The 18396-nt window shown below is 36.0% G+C and overlaps 1 protein-coding gene across 1 annotated transcript in view; it reads left to right on the top strand.

Annotated features, from left to right (window-relative positions):
* GRID2 (glutamate ionotropic receptor delta type subunit 2) overlaps nt 1-18396 on the top strand; it is a 502073-nt gene that overhangs the window by 105595 nt on the left and 378082 nt on the right. The window contains exon 4 of the mRNA XM_008707154.2: nt 13232-13405. Coding sequence (XP_008705376.1) covers nt 13232-13405 — 174 coding nt within the window. The remainder of the gene's footprint in view (nt 1-13231; nt 13406-18396) is intronic.

The raw sequence follows: 18396 nt of genomic DNA, 5'->3' as shown, positions 1-18396 counted from the left end.
GTCGTGTTCCTGATCTTAAAGGAGAGGCTTTCAGCTTTTCCCCATTGAGAATGATATTTGCAGTAGGCTTTTCACAGATGGCTTTTATGAGATTGAGAAATGTACCTTCTATTCCTACACTCTGAAGGGTTTTAATCAGGAAAGGATGCTGTATTTTGTCAAATGCTTTTTCTGCATCAATTGAGAGGATCATATGGTTCTTGACTCTTTTCTTGTTGATATGATCTATCACACTGATCGATTTGCGAATGTTGAACCACCCTTGCATTCCAGGGATGAATCCCACTTAGTCTCAATGGATAATCCTTTTAATGCACTGTTGGATCCTATTAGGTAGGATCTTGTTGAGAATTTTGGCATCCATATTCATCAGGGAAATCGGTCTGTAATTCTCCTTTTTGATGGGGTCTTTGCCTGGTTTGGGGTCAAGGTAATACTGGCTTCATAGAATGAGTTTGGTAGTTTTCCTTCTGTTTCTATTTTTTGAAACAGCTTCAGGAGAATACGTATTAGTTCTTCTTCGAATGTTTGTTAGAATTCCCCAGGGAATCCTTCAGGCCGTGGACTCTTGTTTTGGGGGAAGTTTTTGATCACTGCTTCAATTTCTTCATAATTAATCGGTCTCTTTAAATAATCAATTTCTTCCTGTTTCAGTCTGGGTAGTTTATAGGTTTCCAGGAAGGCATCCATTTCTTCCAGGTTGTTTAACTTATTGGCATAAAGCTGTTGATAAAAGTTTCTGATGATCCTTCCTATTTCATTGGTGTTGGTCATGATCTCTCCCCTTTCATTCATAATTTTATTAATTTGGGTCCTTTCTTTATTCTTTTGAATAAGTCTGGCCAGTGGCTTATCGATCTTATTTATTCTTTCAAAGAACCAGCTTCTAGTTCTGTTGATCTGCTCTAGTGTGCTCCTGGTTTCTAATTCATTGATCTCTGCTCTAATCTTGATCACCTGCCTTTTCGTGCATGGGTTAGGCCTGTTCTTCTGTTCCAGCTTCTTGAGGTGAGAATATAAAAACTGCATTTTAGGTTTTTCTATTCTTTTGAGTGAGGCTTGGATGGCTATGTATTTTCCCCTTAGGACTGCCTTTGCAGTGTCCCATAGGTTTTGGACCGATGTGTTTTCATTCTCATTGGTCTCCAGAAATTGTTTAAACTGATTCTTAATTTCCTGGTTTACCCAATCATTCTTGAGCAGGATGGTTCTTAGTTTCCAAGTGTTTGAGTTTCTTCCAAATTTTTCCTTGTGATTGAGTTCCAGTTTCAAAGCATTGTGGTCTGAGAATATGCAGGGAATAATCTCAGTCTTTTGGTATCAGTTGAGACCAGTTTTGTGACCCAGTATATGGTCTATTCTGGAGAAAGTTCCATGTGCATTCGAAAAGAATGAGTATTCTGTTGTTCTGGGGTGTAGTGTTCTATATATATCTATGAGGTCCATCTGGTCCAGTATGTCATTCAAAGCTCTTGTTTCTTTGTTAATTTTCTGCTTAGGTGATCTGTCTATTGCTGAGAGCAGAGTGTTGAGGTCCCCTACAATTAACGTATTACTATCTTTATGTCTCTTTATTCTGGTTAAGAGTTGGCTTGTGTATCTAGCTGCTCCCCTGTTGGGGGCATAGATATTTATAATTGTCATATCCACTTGTTGGATACATCCTTTAAGAATAATATAGTGTCCTTCTGTATCTCTAACTACAGTCTTTAGTTTAAAATCTAATCTGTCTGATATGAGAATTGCTACCCCAGCTTTCTTTTGAGGTCCATTGGCATGAAAAATGGTTTCCCATCCCTTCACTTTGAGTCTGGATGTATCTTTAGGTTCATGATGAGTCTCTTGTAGACAGCAAATGGATGGGTCATGTCTTTTTATCCAATCTGCAACCCTGTGGTGTTTTATGGGAGCATTTAGGCCATTCACATTGAGAGTGATTATTGAGAGATATGATTTTAATGATGTCATGCTTCCTGTGAAGTCTTTGTTTCTATAGATTGTAAATTTCTGTTCTGTATCACTCGTGGGGCCTTTTTACTTTTATAGCACCCCCCAATATCTCATGTAGAGCTGGTTTGGTGGTTACGAATTCCTTGAGTTTCTGCCGATCCTGGAAGGTCCTTATCTCTCCATCAATTCTGAATGACAGCCTTGCTGGATAAAGGATCCTTGACTGCATGTTCTTCTCAGATAGAGCTTTGAAAATACCCTGCCAACCCTTCCTAGCCTGCCAGGTCTCTGTAGACAGGTCTGACATTATTCTGATATTTTTGCCTCTGTACGTAAGGATTTTCTTCCCCCTGGCTGCTTTCAATACTGTATCCTTGGATCTAATATTTGCGATTTGCACTATGATGTGACGTGGTGTAGGTCTGTTCTCATTGACCTTGGGAGGGGTCCTCTCTGCTTCTTGGACATGAATGCTTGTTTCCTTTGCCAGATTAGGGAAGTTCTCAGCTACAATTTGTTCAAATATCTCTACTAGACCTCTCTCTTTTCCACCCCCTCAGGGATGCCAATGATTCTGACATTGGAACGTTTCATTGAGTCAGTTATCTCCCGTAATCTACATTCTTGAGATTGGATTTTTTTGAGGGAAGTTTCTGTTTTAACTTTCTCTTCTACCATCCCATCCTCCAATTCACTAATTCATTCTTCTGCCTCATTTACCTTGGCTTTCAGAGTGTCTAGTTTAGACTGCATTTGATTCATAGCTTTTTTAATTTCTGCCAGACTTGCTCTCATTTCTGCCCTTAGAGATTCTATATTCTCGTTAATATTTTCATTAATAGTTTTTTCAAGCCTACACAACATCTTGACCATTGTTACTCTGAACTCCATTTCTGACAATTTGGTTATATCCATATCCATCAATTCTGTGGCTGAGGCCACAGACTCATCTTTTCTTTGCTGGGGGGGGATTTCTCCTCCTCGTCATTCTGATGAGGAGAGATTGTGGAGATGCCCAGAGCCCAAATTATTGACCAGTACCCAGGCAGTGTGCTCTTGTTTTATAGAGACCTTAGGGATGTGGGCTTCTTGATTTTTCAGCCTGCCTTCTGGGGGAGGGGTCTGCCACGCTGATATACAGGCAACGCTGTTTGGGTAGAGTTGCCCCCTCCCCTGTGAGGGGGCATGGGGATGGGCATAATATGAGCCGGTATTTCTGGTCTTTTGTACTCTGGCGGCTTTCCCTGGCTGTTTTCTGTGCTTCTTCTGAGAGTCAGAGCAGCAGTGGCCGAATCCTAGCCTCTGTCTCAGAACAGAGAGATCGCAGTCCGCTCTCCACTGAGCTCTCTTGGCCACTTTAACTCTGTTTCTGCCGGTGCTGCTAAAAATCCTGCAGTGTCCCAGGATGTGTGCCCCACAGCCGGTGTCCCAGCCCTCACTTCCAGGGCTGGCACGTCTCTGTCCTTTGTGCTTCTAACACCACCAGCAGCCCCCGGTTCCCGTGCACGCTCCCGAGCTCCCTGTTCAATATGGTTCACGTGCACTCCAGAGAGCTGGTTTTCAGTCTGGTTGCGCCTGCGCTCCTGAGCTCCCGGTATCAGTCCGGTTCCAGTGAGCACTCTAGGGCTCCAGTCTGGTTGCGCACGCTCCCGAGCTCTCAGTTTCAGTCTAGTTTGAGTGTGTGCTCCAGAGCTCTGGTTTTCAGTCTGGTCGCATGCGTTCCCGGGCTCACCGTCTCAGTCAGCTTTCTCGCGGGTGCTGGTCCGCAAGTCCGGCCCGCTCCCCAGTGCAAGTGGCTACTGCTTCCCGGCGCCCGAGTGCGTCTGCTCCCTCCCCCTTCCATTTATCTTCCGATATCTGTGCGCGGATTCACGGCTCCCTGTTTTGTACCTCAGTATTCAGCGCTGGGGATGTTCGTTTGTAGAGATCCAGATGTATCTTCCTGCATCTCAGGCTGATTCCATGGATGTTCAGGATGGTCTGGTACCTATCCAGCTCGACTCAGGACCAGTTGAGAAAGAGTCTCCTACTCCTCCGCCATCTTTTCCCCTCCTTGCAGAAAGTGGTCGCTTTTCTGTTCATGGAGTTTCTGCTACTCTTTTCTTCGTTCTCCAGTTGCGTTCATAGGTATGCAGAATGGTTTGGTAGCTCTCTAGCTGAATTCCTGGGACCAGACGAACTTTAGGTCTCCTGCTCCTCTGCCATCTTGGGACCCTTCTTCTAGTGATGATGTGACTATTCATCTTCTGAGTTTGGTGAGCATCTTTATGACTATTACTTTGAACTCTTTATCAAGTTTCTCTTTATCAATATCTCTATTTCATTAAGGTTTTTTTTTTTTTTCTGGGGTTTTATGGTATTCTTTTGTTTGGAACATATTCCTCTGTTTCTTCCTTTTGCTTGACTATGCTTGTTACTATGTATTGGGAAAAATAGCTTTCTCTCCCAGTCTTGAATGAGTTGCTTTGTGTAGAAGATGAAACTTCATTCAACCTTGCCCTAGCTTTTGGTTGTCTCCGAAACCTTTGTGAATGTCTAAGAAACCAGATTTATTCTTGATCAGTCCCAATTGTTGAAGTTGTGTCAAACTCTGGCAGTATTCCAAAGGGAGGGATCCCAGTTGGCACCTAGTTTCATGCTGATTGGAAGCCAGATGCTCAGGCACCAATTTTAAAAGGATGCAAATATATATTGTAAACCCTGTTGACCTCCAGACCAGTCCATATAAAGGTGCTCCCTTGCTGACAGTTGTAAAAATTGGGGTCCAGACAAGTGTATAAGCTCCCTTTTTGAAGGTCCTGGCAAGCTGTAGTGAGGCAAGGGTGAGCACAAAGATGGCAACTTCTGGCCCATGTAGCCTCTGGGTGTGTGACAATCTTGAAGCCTGCCCTTCTGGCTGAAATTCCAGGATAAGAAAAATAGTTTTGTTTCTGTTTTTGTGTTTTCTTTTTGTTTTTATTTATGTTTTTGTTTTTGGAAGATATAGATGTTTCAATCTGCTTTCTGTGCTGTGGCCTGGGGATGGTAGCCTGCCAAGAACTGTCTCTCTGATTGTTTCAATCCCATGGATCCCAGAAACGCAAGCCACCCTGGACCCCAGAGCCAATTGCTCAAGGGTTGTCTCATGTGTGGACAGTGTGTGTTTGCTGGATTTTACAGGGCCATGGGAGAGTGTGAAGCTAGGGCTTGCCTGCCTGCTTTAATGGGACCACAGGAGAGTAGAGGGCTGGGGCACATCTGTCAACACTAGCAAGGTAGAGTGACAGTGCAAATATGGTGCCCACCAGCACCTTCATTCCCATAGAGAGGCCAACAGATCCCTGCCCCTCTGGCAGATGCATTAAGATTAACAAATGAATTTCTTTCGTATATACTCTAGGTGGTTTTCAAACTGCTGCTTTTGCACTGGGTCCTGAGGTGAATGAGTTTGTGTGCAAGCCCTTTAAAAATTGAACCTCAGTTCCCTAAGCCCTTTGGGTCTCCTAGATGTAAGCTCCATTGGCTTTCAAAGCCAGACACTTGGAGAGCTTATCTCTCCATTGTAGGTCCTAAGGTTTGGGATGCCTGTGGTGGGATGTAAAGCCCTTGCTTCTCAGGGAGAAGCTCTGTATTTGTGAAATCCCTCTCAACTGTGTGTCACCATGCTGGGGGTGGGATTTTTGGCAAGACCACGTCTCTGCCTCTCCTACCCATCTTGATGTGGCTCTTTTATTTTTGGTCATGGAGGAACTGCTCAGCTGATTTCCAGTACTTTGTCAGAGGGATTGTTCCATATGCAGCTGTTGATTTGGTGTGTCCAAATGAGAAGGTGAATTCAAGATATTCCTATACCACCTACCTATTTATTCATTTAAACTTGGTTGAGGCACAATGTTACATTAGTTTCAGGTGTATGATATAGTGACTCAACAAGTATTATGTTATGCTCACCTCAAGTCTAGCTATCTTTTGTCATCATACAGCACTTTATAATATCATTGACTATATTTCTCATGATGTGCCTTTTAATCCTGTGACTTATTCATTCCATAACTAGAAATCTGCATCTTCCCCTCCCCTTCACCCATTTTGCCCATTTTCCCAAAACCCCACTCTTGCAACCATCAGTTTGTTCTCTATAGGTTTGATATTGCCTTTTGTTTGTTTATTTATTTGGTGTTTGTTTTGGTGTTTTGTTTTTAGATTCCACATATGAGTGAAATTATATGTTTTTTCTCAGTCTGACATATTTCACTTAGCATAATACCCTCTGGGTCCATCTATGTTGCTGCAGATAGCACAGGCCCATTCTTTTTTTATGGCTGCATAATATGTGTGTGTGTGTGTGTGTGTGTGTGTGTGTGTATCCATTTGTGTATCGGTGGACACTTAGATTGGTTCTGTATCTTGTCTATGCCACCATCTTGAACTTTCTCTCATGGTTCTTTCCAGTTCAGTGTAAAGACACAAAACATCTCATAAGCCAGTTCTGGGCCTGCCCAACTTTAGGGCTACATGATTTTTTGTTGTATTTCTCATGTCAAGTTAAGATGTATTTTTCTGAGATCCCCACTGACGATAATATGTATGTGTGAGGTCTGCTTTCTATGAAGTTTTGATACCTTCTAATTTTCTAATACCTCTCTATTTTCTATCCACAATGACTAATATCAGGATAAAGAGAAGTAAAAGGAAATCTTAGTAAATTTCAGGATAACTTCAAATTAGATGTTTTAATTTGTATTTTTCAGCATGGCATCTGTGAGTCAAGTAAATTAAACAAATATTATACAACTATTATGTGGTGATAATAAGTTTAAAAACATTTTTTTCCAGTCTAAACTTTTTTTAAACATAATTCTCCTTATAGATTATTTTTAAAATTTCTGCTACCTCAATTTTAATCTTATGGAAATGATTTATACCATTAATTTTTGTCCTTAGGTTAATTATTTTCTAGATTACTATTCTTTGAAATAAAAAGTCCTCTTAGTTTTTCATTTTTATTGTATACTGAAGTTCTGCTGGGGAAGAGACTACACAGGTTTCCTGGTAAAAAGCAAGCTGGAGTCATTTTACTTGTTTGTATCAATAGAGCTAGCTAGGAAAAAGTGATTTATTGCCTCCTTAGAGAAATGGATTAACTAAACCAATTAATACTTAGAATCATTAAATGAAAATGTCCATTCTCTTCTATTCTTTGATAATATTACATAGGGGATTCCTGAATGACTTGTGTGTGTGTGTGTGTGTGTGCGCCATATCCAATTTATCTTCTAAAAACATGCCTGAATCTTAGAAGTGTGAACCCAAGTAGAGCTCCTGGAACACCAGCGGTCATCTATCTACTGCTTGTGTGTCTATTTGTGCTGTGGAAGAAACCACTCCTTCATATCATACAGAAGTCTGAGGAGACTAGAATGTATTTAATTAGTGACGAATATTAAGGAAATAATAACACTTTCTATTTTAGTACAGATTTTATAAACATTAGGACTCTTTTAAAATGTACAATTAAATTTCTTTCGTAAAATAGAAGGAAAATGCTGTCTTTAAACGGATGTTCAGTAATTTGGGCCACTATTTTGCAAATAAAAATCCACACAAACAAAGCAATCTTACCAGCAAATAACTCACTAAATGTTAGAAGTATATAGAAAACCACAATTCTTTTTTTCCTCCTTCACACTTGGATTTTCTACTGTAAGCTGTCATAACTATTTATAACTTCACCTTTACCATTACTGAAACCCTTGTGTCCTCTTTACATGCAGCCCTTCTTACTAGTCCTTCAGCAGAGCTGTCATTTCTTTTGGGCAGGTCAGTACTACCTAGCTTCTGAAAAATCTGATGTTCACAGCCTACAATTTATATTTCTTATTATTTTTATCTAAACTAGGTTCAAACATGTTTTCTGTATTTCCATTCCTAAGAAAAAAATCATTATCCATATATCTGCAGTCAACATTCTTCTAAATGATTCCATTTGGTTACCTCATTTTCTCTGAAATATGCCTTCGGAAACTTGACTCTCACTATCTTTACTTCATTTATGAGTTGTTTGTACAAATTTATAATGAATGAATCAAATTTATCCTAGTTTCCATAAAAGAAGAAACATAGATTTCTCAAATTTTCTAAGAAGTTAACAAACTATAAAAGTAGTAACAACAACAGCAAAAATATAACACTATGCAAATGCCCATTTGACTGAACAGGGAAAACATGAATCTGTCTAGTTTGGTTGCAGAGTTACTATTTTGTTGCTAATTTTAAAATGGGCTGCAAACATTTATTTAATCTGTCGCACCAATAGTTTTTTTGAGAGGTACTATAAATCAAAGTTGGCATCGTGCATCATGATACAAATTGATGTACAAACTTGAAAACAATATATTTTTTTCATTTGCATTAAGTGTGCTATAATAACAAGAGGCTGTGCCAACTCATATGGTGTAATCAATCATATGTTAGTAGTTGGTAATGGTATTTATCTTCCCCCTGCAATCAGTGAATCCAGCTCAGAACAGCCTTTCCATATAAGTATTGTCATCCCCTCAGGGTCGTGAAGCAGATGGCCTAGCACTTTATTTAAGTTTTACAAAAGTTAGAAATTGGGATAGAAAGATATGCACTATTTAGAGATGTAAGAAGCATCATGCTATAAGCACCCTCCATTCTCTGATAATACTGAACCTGACCTTTGGTGCCCTTCCCGTTTAAATAATTTAAGTTAATCGCTGCAATTGAGTATCGCAGTTAAGGAGAAGTTGCTGTTTAGATTAAAAAAGACTAGATGTGTAAAGGATGTTGTTCATTTTTCCTAGTTTAGTGATTAATTGAACTGCTCACTACTAATCTCTCAAGCAGAAAGTTGCCATGCTGCTGCATTTCCTGCTGGTATATAGCCTACAGTTGGTTTTGTTCCATATTTCAACATTATGTTTGTGTAATTATTTCACATTAATGTTAAACTTTGTGGAAGCATCCAAGGATCATCTTTGCTAAAGCATGAAGAATATAAACATTAGCAGAAACAACAACAAAAAGCATAATCTTTTCAGGGGCGCCTGGGTGGCACAGCGGTTGGGCATCTGCCTTCGGCTCAGGGCGTGATCCTGGCGTTATGGGATCGAGCCCCACATCAGGCTCCTCCGCTATGAGCCTGCTTCTTCCTCTCCCACTCCCCCTGCTTGTGTTCCCTCTCTTGCTGGCTGTCTCTATCTCTGTCGAATAAATAAATAAAATTAAAAAAAAAAAAAGCATAATCTTTTCAAACTACACTACATAGTACACTGCTTAATGGCATTACTAAAATCTGGTTTATTTGATAGTGTTGAAGTTATGAAAGCATCCCCATTTCTACACTTAAAATTTCAGGTATCTATCTTTTGAAGATAATTTGGTAAAGTCCTGCCATTTGTTTATTTATTCATTCATTTTTTTATGCACCCATATGTTTATTGTAGCATTATTTTTTATTTTTTTATTTTTACTTTTCTTATTTTTATTCATTCACTTTTAAATTTGTCCACATTTAGTGAATACCTGCTATGAGCCAGAAACTTTGTTAGATGCTAAGAGATTTAAAAAATAAATAAATAAAGGAAAAGAAGAGAGGATCTCTTCTCCGAAATTGTTTATATAGTGTAGATTGGCATCTGACCTAATGGATTTTGAGAGTCTTTGCTTCACCGGAATTCATTAATTTAAACGTAAGCTGATACACTACAAAGATTTGGGAGTGATTCAGTTCTCCTAAAAGATTTGTTCTGGGAAGTGGCTGTTTCTGGATGGAGCTGTATCCTCACCAGGTATTTTAGTTTTCTTCTTCCTTCTCTCTTACACAGTTCAGGGTTCACCTTGTACTAAACTATTATGACAAAGTGAAAAGGAATATTTTCTTGAATATTTTGACTTGATTATTAGTAATTTTTGATTATCTATATAAATTATTTTTTGGAAAAAATAAAGACTGTATGCCTTACTTCTAAAGAAGTATAGAGAAAAGTTAGGTACAATAAAACTTTTTTTTCATTTTTATTGCATTATTAATTCTTATTTCACAAATATACTCATTCATATAAAGAATGCAGAAAGGACAAACAGTTTTGTTATTTAGCCTCTTAAATTCTTTAAAACTCAGAAAATTTCTGTATATCTTTATAGAGATTAGCGTAATTTGGTGATACTGGGGGTTTGGGACAGTGAGTGTTTGAACTGGTTCTTTATGTGGTTATTTTTTAAAATCTGGTGGTTTATACATTTTTTTAAAGTTCGGAGTCTTAGAACAATATAGATTCTAATAGATTATACAGTAGTTTCATATTTTATTATAGAAGTTTACTGGTGGATTTTTTTTTCATTTAAAAGCGTATCTTAATAGATGAAGTATTCATTTGACTTGCAGTGTTTACATAACATTGCATCTGCCAATCTTGAAATGCACCTTTTGAAATGCAGAAGTAAAGTTCTGTAAATATAAAATAGCTGCCTAATCAAGTTTTCATATCACTATCGAACTATTTTTGAGATCAGGTGTCAAAACTAAAACTGCAAGTGAATTTTTTGAGACAAACTGTCTGTTAACTTCATTCAGAATGGCAGATTCTTTCCTCCCAGAAAACTACTTCCTTTTCCCATCACAAAATAATAATAGGCAAAATATATTCAATTTAAATTGACATTTCCTCAGATATAGTTTAGTTGCTTAGACTCCTGAGAACTTCAGCTTTCGAAACCTATAAAAGGTAACTATCCCTTTTTGTGGGCTTGAAAATAGTACACTTAAAGACTTTGGCTGATGATAGGTTACTTTATTATTCCTTATAGAATCATCGGGGTGTTAAATACTAGAATAATATATATTTATAATTTTAATTTCTATCATTCATGAATATTAATCTAAACAATTCCCATAAGGAAATGTGGATTTCTTGTACAATTACTTTAGAGAGTGTTTCTTCTGATGACATTGATAAATTCATATCGTGAATAAGGAGTATTAGAAATTAGTCAAAAGGCTGCCTTGTTGGCTAAGTAAATTAGCTGGCTTTTAGTTTTAAACTTATATAATTCTGGTTGAAATTAAAATTATAATATTCTCAATTTGTTTTGCAATATATCAATACCAACCTATAAATAATATACAGATGTAAACTGTTAAATTAATAATCACACCATAATAAAAACTACTTGTAAATATGTAGAAAATAAGTAATTACTGGAACATTCCTGGAGGCAAAAGTAATGCCACCATTATAGCCAACAAGTATAAACTCAGCCAAAAAAAAAAAAAAAGGCTAACACTTTTTTCTATTTTCTGAATCATTTTGTAATTGCCATAGTTACTTTTGAGGAGATGGGTCGCTTTATTCTTTTTCCTGTGTGACTATTGCTACTTGTAATTAATTCTGTTGCACATCCTAAATCTAAATGAATCAGTTTCCTTTCGGGTCAGATACTTAATAATTTTGTGAGATGGGCAAATGAAAAAAAAAACAATATTTTGAATGAAGACCTTGGAATTTCTCTGATTCTTTATTTATAAAGAATCATAGTATCTGAATCAGAATCTTAATATTGTGTCAAAAATATTAGAGTTAATATTAGAGTTAATGGAAGTTTCTATACTAACATGCTGATTTGTAGTTCATCATGGGTGTGGCAGGTAGAAATAGTGCTATTTGACAAAATGTTGCTTTATCTTAGTATTACTAAAGTAAAAAAAGACCACATATATAACAAAACTTAGTTAACATTATGAAAAAAGTGGTAGAATCTCTCACTGCCTTTTAAATGAAAATTCCTGTCTGCACAACATGGAATTAAAAAAAAAGTAAAGTCACTGAAAAGCAATATTAATTACTTTTAAAAGATCTCTGGTTAAATTTCAGGCTTAAAATGGAGTTGATGAGACACTGTTTAGTTCTGCTTTATGAGTAGATGATAGAGAATTAAAAAGTGACCTGCTTTTTGCCACATAGTGTTTCCGGTGGCTACTGAAAGGATGTAACCTAAAGGAAAAAGACAGCATTTTATATGAGAAAAATCATTTTTTATGGTACATTAAGGATTAATTGACGAGAAATCCAGGATATTATACTGGATACAGCTGATTGCAGGTGTTATTTTATTTTCAGAAAATCTCTATTTTGTAAAGATCAAAAATAAAAAATGAATTTTTAAACTAATATATGCTTTAAATAAGAATAATATGTAATTAATCTAGAAAGGAATTTGCACCTGTAAATAGTCTTTTTCGTCTTCATTGTTCTGTAATAATTCTTCAATGAAAACCGAGAAATTCTCACTGCAGTCCAAAATTTATCTTGTGTCAAATCTTTTATTTCTGCTGCCATAAGAATCTATTGAAACCAATAACATGTTAATTGCAAAGGCTTTGTTGGTTTAAAGCATTCCAAATGGACACCATGAAGCACAAACTGCTTTAGTAAAGACTACCTTAAAACTAAAATTTATTCTGATCATTTCCGTTCTGACTAATTCCAGTTAGAAAAGATGTTATATTATAAAAATATTATTTCATTTTTATTACTTCTACATCCATGATTGAGCCAAGTCTTAAAATTTAAGTCTGGAGTTGGGAGGTGGGGGGGAAAGGAAGTAGAAAATATGATCTTTGAGTTTGGCAAATACTCATATGCAAGATAACATCAATTTGGATAAAGAACATTGGGTTTTTTCATCCATCTATCCTGGTTCACATTGTATAATAAAAAGTTTCATCTTTATGAACACTTTGTTTAATCTGTTCTTTACCAAGAGAAATGTATGAGTTAATACCAGTTCTAAGAATTAATTGGGAAACATTTTTTTTTAAATGTCCTCTTGCTTTCTTTACTTGCTTTATTTAAAAACCCCATTTCTCATTGCTAAGAACAATATATATCCCTCTTATACTGCAACTATCTTCTGGGTACCCAAAGTACCTTGAAATCCACTTATTTTATGACCTTTTTCAATGTTTAGACAAATATTTTCCTAAAATGGTTAACATAATACATCAGAAAATTACTGTAAATAAGGTGCATTTAAGGCAATTGCTCCATTTAGAATTATTTAGACATTAATTATATAATTTAAAGCACAAACAACACTTACAAATGAGTTGATCATTTTAATGAACACGTATTGTTTTCAGCTGGATGTGTCCTAAGCACTAAGCAAATGCATTACAGTAACAAATTCCTTAGCATTTACAAATAACAACTCATTAATAGTTTTGTGTTTCTGTTACTGTATTAAAGCATTTCAAATTCTTCCATTTCTTATCTTATAGGAAATAAATGATGTGGATGTTCAGGAACTTGTAAGAAGGTCAATTGGAAGGTTAACAATCATCCGGCAGACATTTCCAGTCCCCCAGAACATAAGTCAGCGATGTTTCCGTGGCAACCATCGAATATCTTCAACATTGTGTGATCCAAAGGATCCATTTGCTCAGAATATGGAGGTATATTCTAAATGCTGCAGTATTTCTCTCGAGTGCTTCACTGGCCAATTATAGAGAGAGCTCTTTGAGTTGCATTAGATTCAGAGTGATACATGTTCGCATTTTCTGAACTATTCTCTTCCTCTAGAAATTTACTAAGTCTGATGCAGGAGTGCTAAGAATTTGTGTCTTTGATCTTTTTGACCTCATTACAGCAAAATATATACTCGTTTGATAAAAATATAATAAGTAAAGGTTATTTCCTTCTCAGCAAGTAGATCTATAGCATTTGCCATGGTAGAATTTGCAACTGACATTCCTTAATGCCAAATTCCAAATTATTAAATTTGCTTGACTTTTCTGGCATAACAAGGACATAGACATTTATTCTTCTTTTAAAGATTATTCTCCAGTTTGAAGATATTCATCAAAAAACTATTTGGAAATGTAAAGATACTGTAGTGCTGTATAGTCCTATCCAAATCAGATGGGATGTAACTGAAACCTTCGCTATTCAGAATACAACAAAGAATTTGAAAATACATAAAATCTCTGAGCAGCAAAATAGAGAACATCAAGTCCCTGCAGTTTACTCATAAGGATGTCCTTTAAATACTCATCTGGAGCCTATTTTCTTTTTTGTTAAGGAAAATGCTATCAGATTTTGTTTTATTTAGTTTTATTTCCTTTGCACTGGAAATCTCAATGCGTCAGTTTGAATGGGGTGTTACCAAGGCAGGCACATCGACAACAGACGGAAGCCATAAGGAGCACTTTCTAGCAAAGCAGGAGACAGGAAAAAAATAAATTAATCAGAGGTACTAATTCAAATATCCTATCAACGTAGGACTTTTCCTATAAAAACAACTCTGTGTCATAAAAGAGCTCCGAGGGTATAATCGTAGTATACTATGATTTATTAGTATTTAAACAATAACTCTGAGATAGCAACAAAGACTAAAGTAATGGTCAATTTCAGAAGTCAGAAAAATACATATTTTAAAAAGCTATTCCTTCAAAATGTTTAATATCAAAAATGTTTTAGTGCTTAGAGATTCTGAGTTTGAGCAGTTTGGAAATATAACCCTATGAGAACTACTTCATCCCCAATAACACTGGATATTAAGGTCATTTTGTAAAACGACTTCTTTTGAAAGACATCTCCACATTTTCCCTATCTTTAGTCAGCTTTGGATTTTTTCAGATGAATTACTATTTATCCAACTACTTCTTCATACTTATTATCATTGTAAGGAGCAGCATATATTCACCAGGACCATTGCCCACGGAACTTAGTGTTCCCTACTAGGCTTTAGGTTCTTGGAGACTAGGGCTCCTCCAGGACCTGTATCATAAAATCCAATGGAGTACACGTCTATCTTTGCTTCCTCATCACACCTACCACGCTGCTTTGCTTCTTCATGAACATTTGTGGGTTTGAATGGAATTAAGGAGAAGGCAATGGTTAAAGTATGGCATTCTGAAGCCTAAACAAGGCCTGTTTAAGTGTTAATGCCAGTCTTGACCCATCTTTTCATATTAATTGGTCATGAGCATGATGGATATGAAAATGACAGAATTCTAGATGGAGAAAATGGAAGAATTTTTATGAAGAAAATTTTGAAATATTAAAGGTCATTCTTATCAAAGGAAGTAACAGGAAATGTACAAATTGGGAAAGCGGAAAGTAACTAAAAAGTACTTTAAGGCACATTCACTGAAAGCATAATCCTTCTGATTCAGTTAATGAGTATCTTGAAGTCAGGGAACAAATTTTTCTTTTCTTTTCTTTTCTTTTCTTTTCTTTTCTTTTCTTTTCTTTTCTTTTCTTTCTCTTCTTTCTTTCTCCTCATATCCCCAGACCTATATAACGAGTTAAGGGTGTACAGGAAGCACCACACCTCTTATCCCACACCTTTGTCTTCCTCCTGTCAAACCCACAGATGGAAGAAAATAAGAAAATTACTTTTTCTTTGAAGATTTATTACATAGAAACTTCCCTATTATATATAATAGATTTTGACAAAATATGTAATATATAAAAGAAAAACTGACAGAAATTCTTATATGTGGAGATTTATATAATTAAGAATCTAAATGCAGGGCTGTTGAGTTTAAGATGTTTCACTAAAAGCAGAGCATTTGATATAGAGGATTCCCTTGGTGAAAATTTTATCTCACTGAAGTTAGAGGAAGCAACAAGAATAATATGTTTTAAAAATTTGGGAGTAGGGAATTCCTTCAGAGAAGTAACCCTCTCAATGTGGAGACCATAAAAAAATTGCAGGTAAATAGGATCACAGACAGATTTTTATCTTATCAGAAAGTACTATTAAAAATAACTCAGAAAAAGTAAAGGTATGAAAATATGACTCAAGTGAGTTCTAAGAATAGAGACCCAACTATTAAATAGAAACCCAAACTATAAAATCACAATAATCAGTACAACAGGGGAGAAGAGGGTACAAGTGGGCCTCAGTAACAGTCTCTGGGCTGTTACTTAATTTAATGTACAGAGAAAGAGAAGATTTAGAAAGAACGAAAAACAAATTTTCCAAATCTTTAAATTCGTGCCAGAAAGACTAAAATCAAGGGTGAGCTGAAGTTGCAAAATAAATGTTAAAGAAAAATTTTAGCTCTAGATACAAAGTTTTTACAATATATGAAGCAAGAAAAAGTGAGGCATTCACTGCTTGGTGAAACTAATGTTAGCTTGGCTGCTAATGGAGAGAAAATAGGAAAGTTCAATTTTTTTTTTTTTTTTTTTTGCTTCTGTTGTCTCCATCTAAGAAAAAATGTCTTCAAATTGGAAAAAATGGAGTTAAAGTTATTTTCAAAAAGTAAACCACTGGTTTATAAGGAGCAGGGTTTGGAGATGTTAAGAGTATGCTTTATTGCTTTAAAATGAGTTCTAAATAATAGTTGTTTTAGAATAGTAAATAAAGCAGTATCACAATATTATAATTAGAAATACTAGAAAAATACTTGGGAAGAAGACCCAAGTACATGACATTGGTATATTGTTCCAAGTTTCAAAGGGAAGGAAAAAGATTCTGACAGAGTTTAATACACTAAAAGTTGATAGTTGGATAAACTGTAGAATATATTATTAAATATATGGTTTAGGATACTTCAAATATGACAATAGGACTTCATTAAGAGCAAGCACTACCAAACTAAATCCTGTTTACAATTTTTTTTTAGGTTGAGAGAATGTTATAAACCTATTTATTGCATATTGATTTTCAGGTAGTGTTTGACCAGTTTTCTTATGGAATCCTTATAAGAAGGCATTAAAAAGTCTAGATAGGTTGATGTCACACAAATATTTCAATAAAGGACTCCTAAGAATAGAAGATAGTAGTAAATACTCTGTTTTCGGATTAAAAAAGAAGAAGAGGAAAAAGAAAAAAGTTCAAAATATGTGAAAGTCTCATTATCTTAAAAGTTACAACTTACGAGTTTCTTTAAAATTAAAAGTAATATTTTAAATGATTTTCCACTTACTTTGTTTATTCTTCAAATATTTGAGCAAATTTGATATGCCTAGAACATGGCTCAGATGTATTTTATAAATGTGATTACTTCTAATATTCTTAACTTCTTTTACCTCCAATTTCGAAAGTATGGAACTAAAAGAATTTTGAACCGTAATGATAAATATTCTACTCTTGAAGTGCAAGGAGCTCTCTATGGTCATCCAAAAATAGTATTCTTGGATGTTACATTTTTAAATATTTACCGTTACACAAATAAAAGTGAATAATAATGCCATTCCGATTTGTAAATGACACAAAGCTAGAAGAAGCCTTATGCTGTGTTATATAATCAAGATCCAAATTATTAATATTCACTGACTAAAAATAAACCTAAAAGTTGAAATTTCAAAGAGATAAAGGATAGGGTCAAAATCATTACAGGAAGTCTGGGTGGATAAAACCTGGTTGGACAGCTGTTTAACCTTATTCAGATGAAGGCAAATTTTGTTTGAACGTAGCACAAGTCCTATTTGCTCTAAACCATTTTAATATAATCTTGGTCTCCTTAGCAGAGCATTTTGCTAAGATCAAGAGAGATAACCCCTTATACTACTCTGTCCTAGTCAGATCACATCTGCAATAATGTGTTGGTTATGAGTTCTAAACTCTGAACAGAAACATCAAAAAATAAGAGGACAAAAGAAAAATGTTGAGATGATGAGCCAGCCCAGAAATTACACCAAATGATGAACAATTGAAGGGAAGAGGATGTTTCAGGGCAAGTGATGATGCTGTCAAATATTAGAAGGTTGTTTTATAAAGGAGATAAGTGCTGGTGGCTCAGTTAAGTCAGAAAACAAGTGTAGCGACAGTAAGATAGAGAGAGATGATTGGTCCGATGGTGGGAAAGTGGACTTTAAGAAGCTAGAGGAGGTATGTGTTTGCATCCAGTAAACAGTCACTTGTTCTGGTTGTGGCCAGAATAGAAGTCAAAAACATCTCTGTAGAAATTGCAGTGACTTTTCTTTTCTTTTTTTAATGCAGGGAGATAGTTTAGAATCACTGTGAGAGAGGAGTCCAAGACCTCATGAATACAGAGTGACCAAGAGACTAGTAGGTGATGGCAGAATAGGACTGTAACATAGGAAAGAGCATGAACTTCAAAACAGAATAGGCACTTCCCCAAGAAAGAAGCAATAGAAGGGGTAATAGAAATCTCAGAGAATGTCATCAACCCCTTTCGATTCCATAGTTTGGAAGGTGGGAATGAGAGGCAGTCATCTGTCGAAAACACCTGTCATATATCAGGTACAAGGCATTCACCTTTAGGAGCAGCACAGATGCTCAAGGTATGTGCCCCAAAGTTTACAGAAGACACAGTGCCATGGCAGGGTCAAGATCTGGATGGAGCACAAGTTTTCAGGTTCCTCCCATTTTGACTTCTGTCAGACATACCTGATGTTAAACCTGACTTTCTTTTCTTTGTCTTCTTTTATTTGACAACTATTTATCAAAAACCAAATGTGTGCTAGG

This window comes from Ursus maritimus, unplaced genomic scaffold, assembly GCF_017311325.1.
Source record: "Ursus maritimus isolate PB19 unplaced genomic scaffold, ASM1731132v1 scaffold_8, whole genome shotgun sequence".
Classification (NCBI taxonomy): Eukaryota; Metazoa; Chordata; class Mammalia; order Carnivora; family Ursidae; genus Ursus; species Ursus maritimus.
Note: the sequence above shows the minus strand (reverse complement) of the source record. Positions and strands in the feature narration are given on the sequence as shown.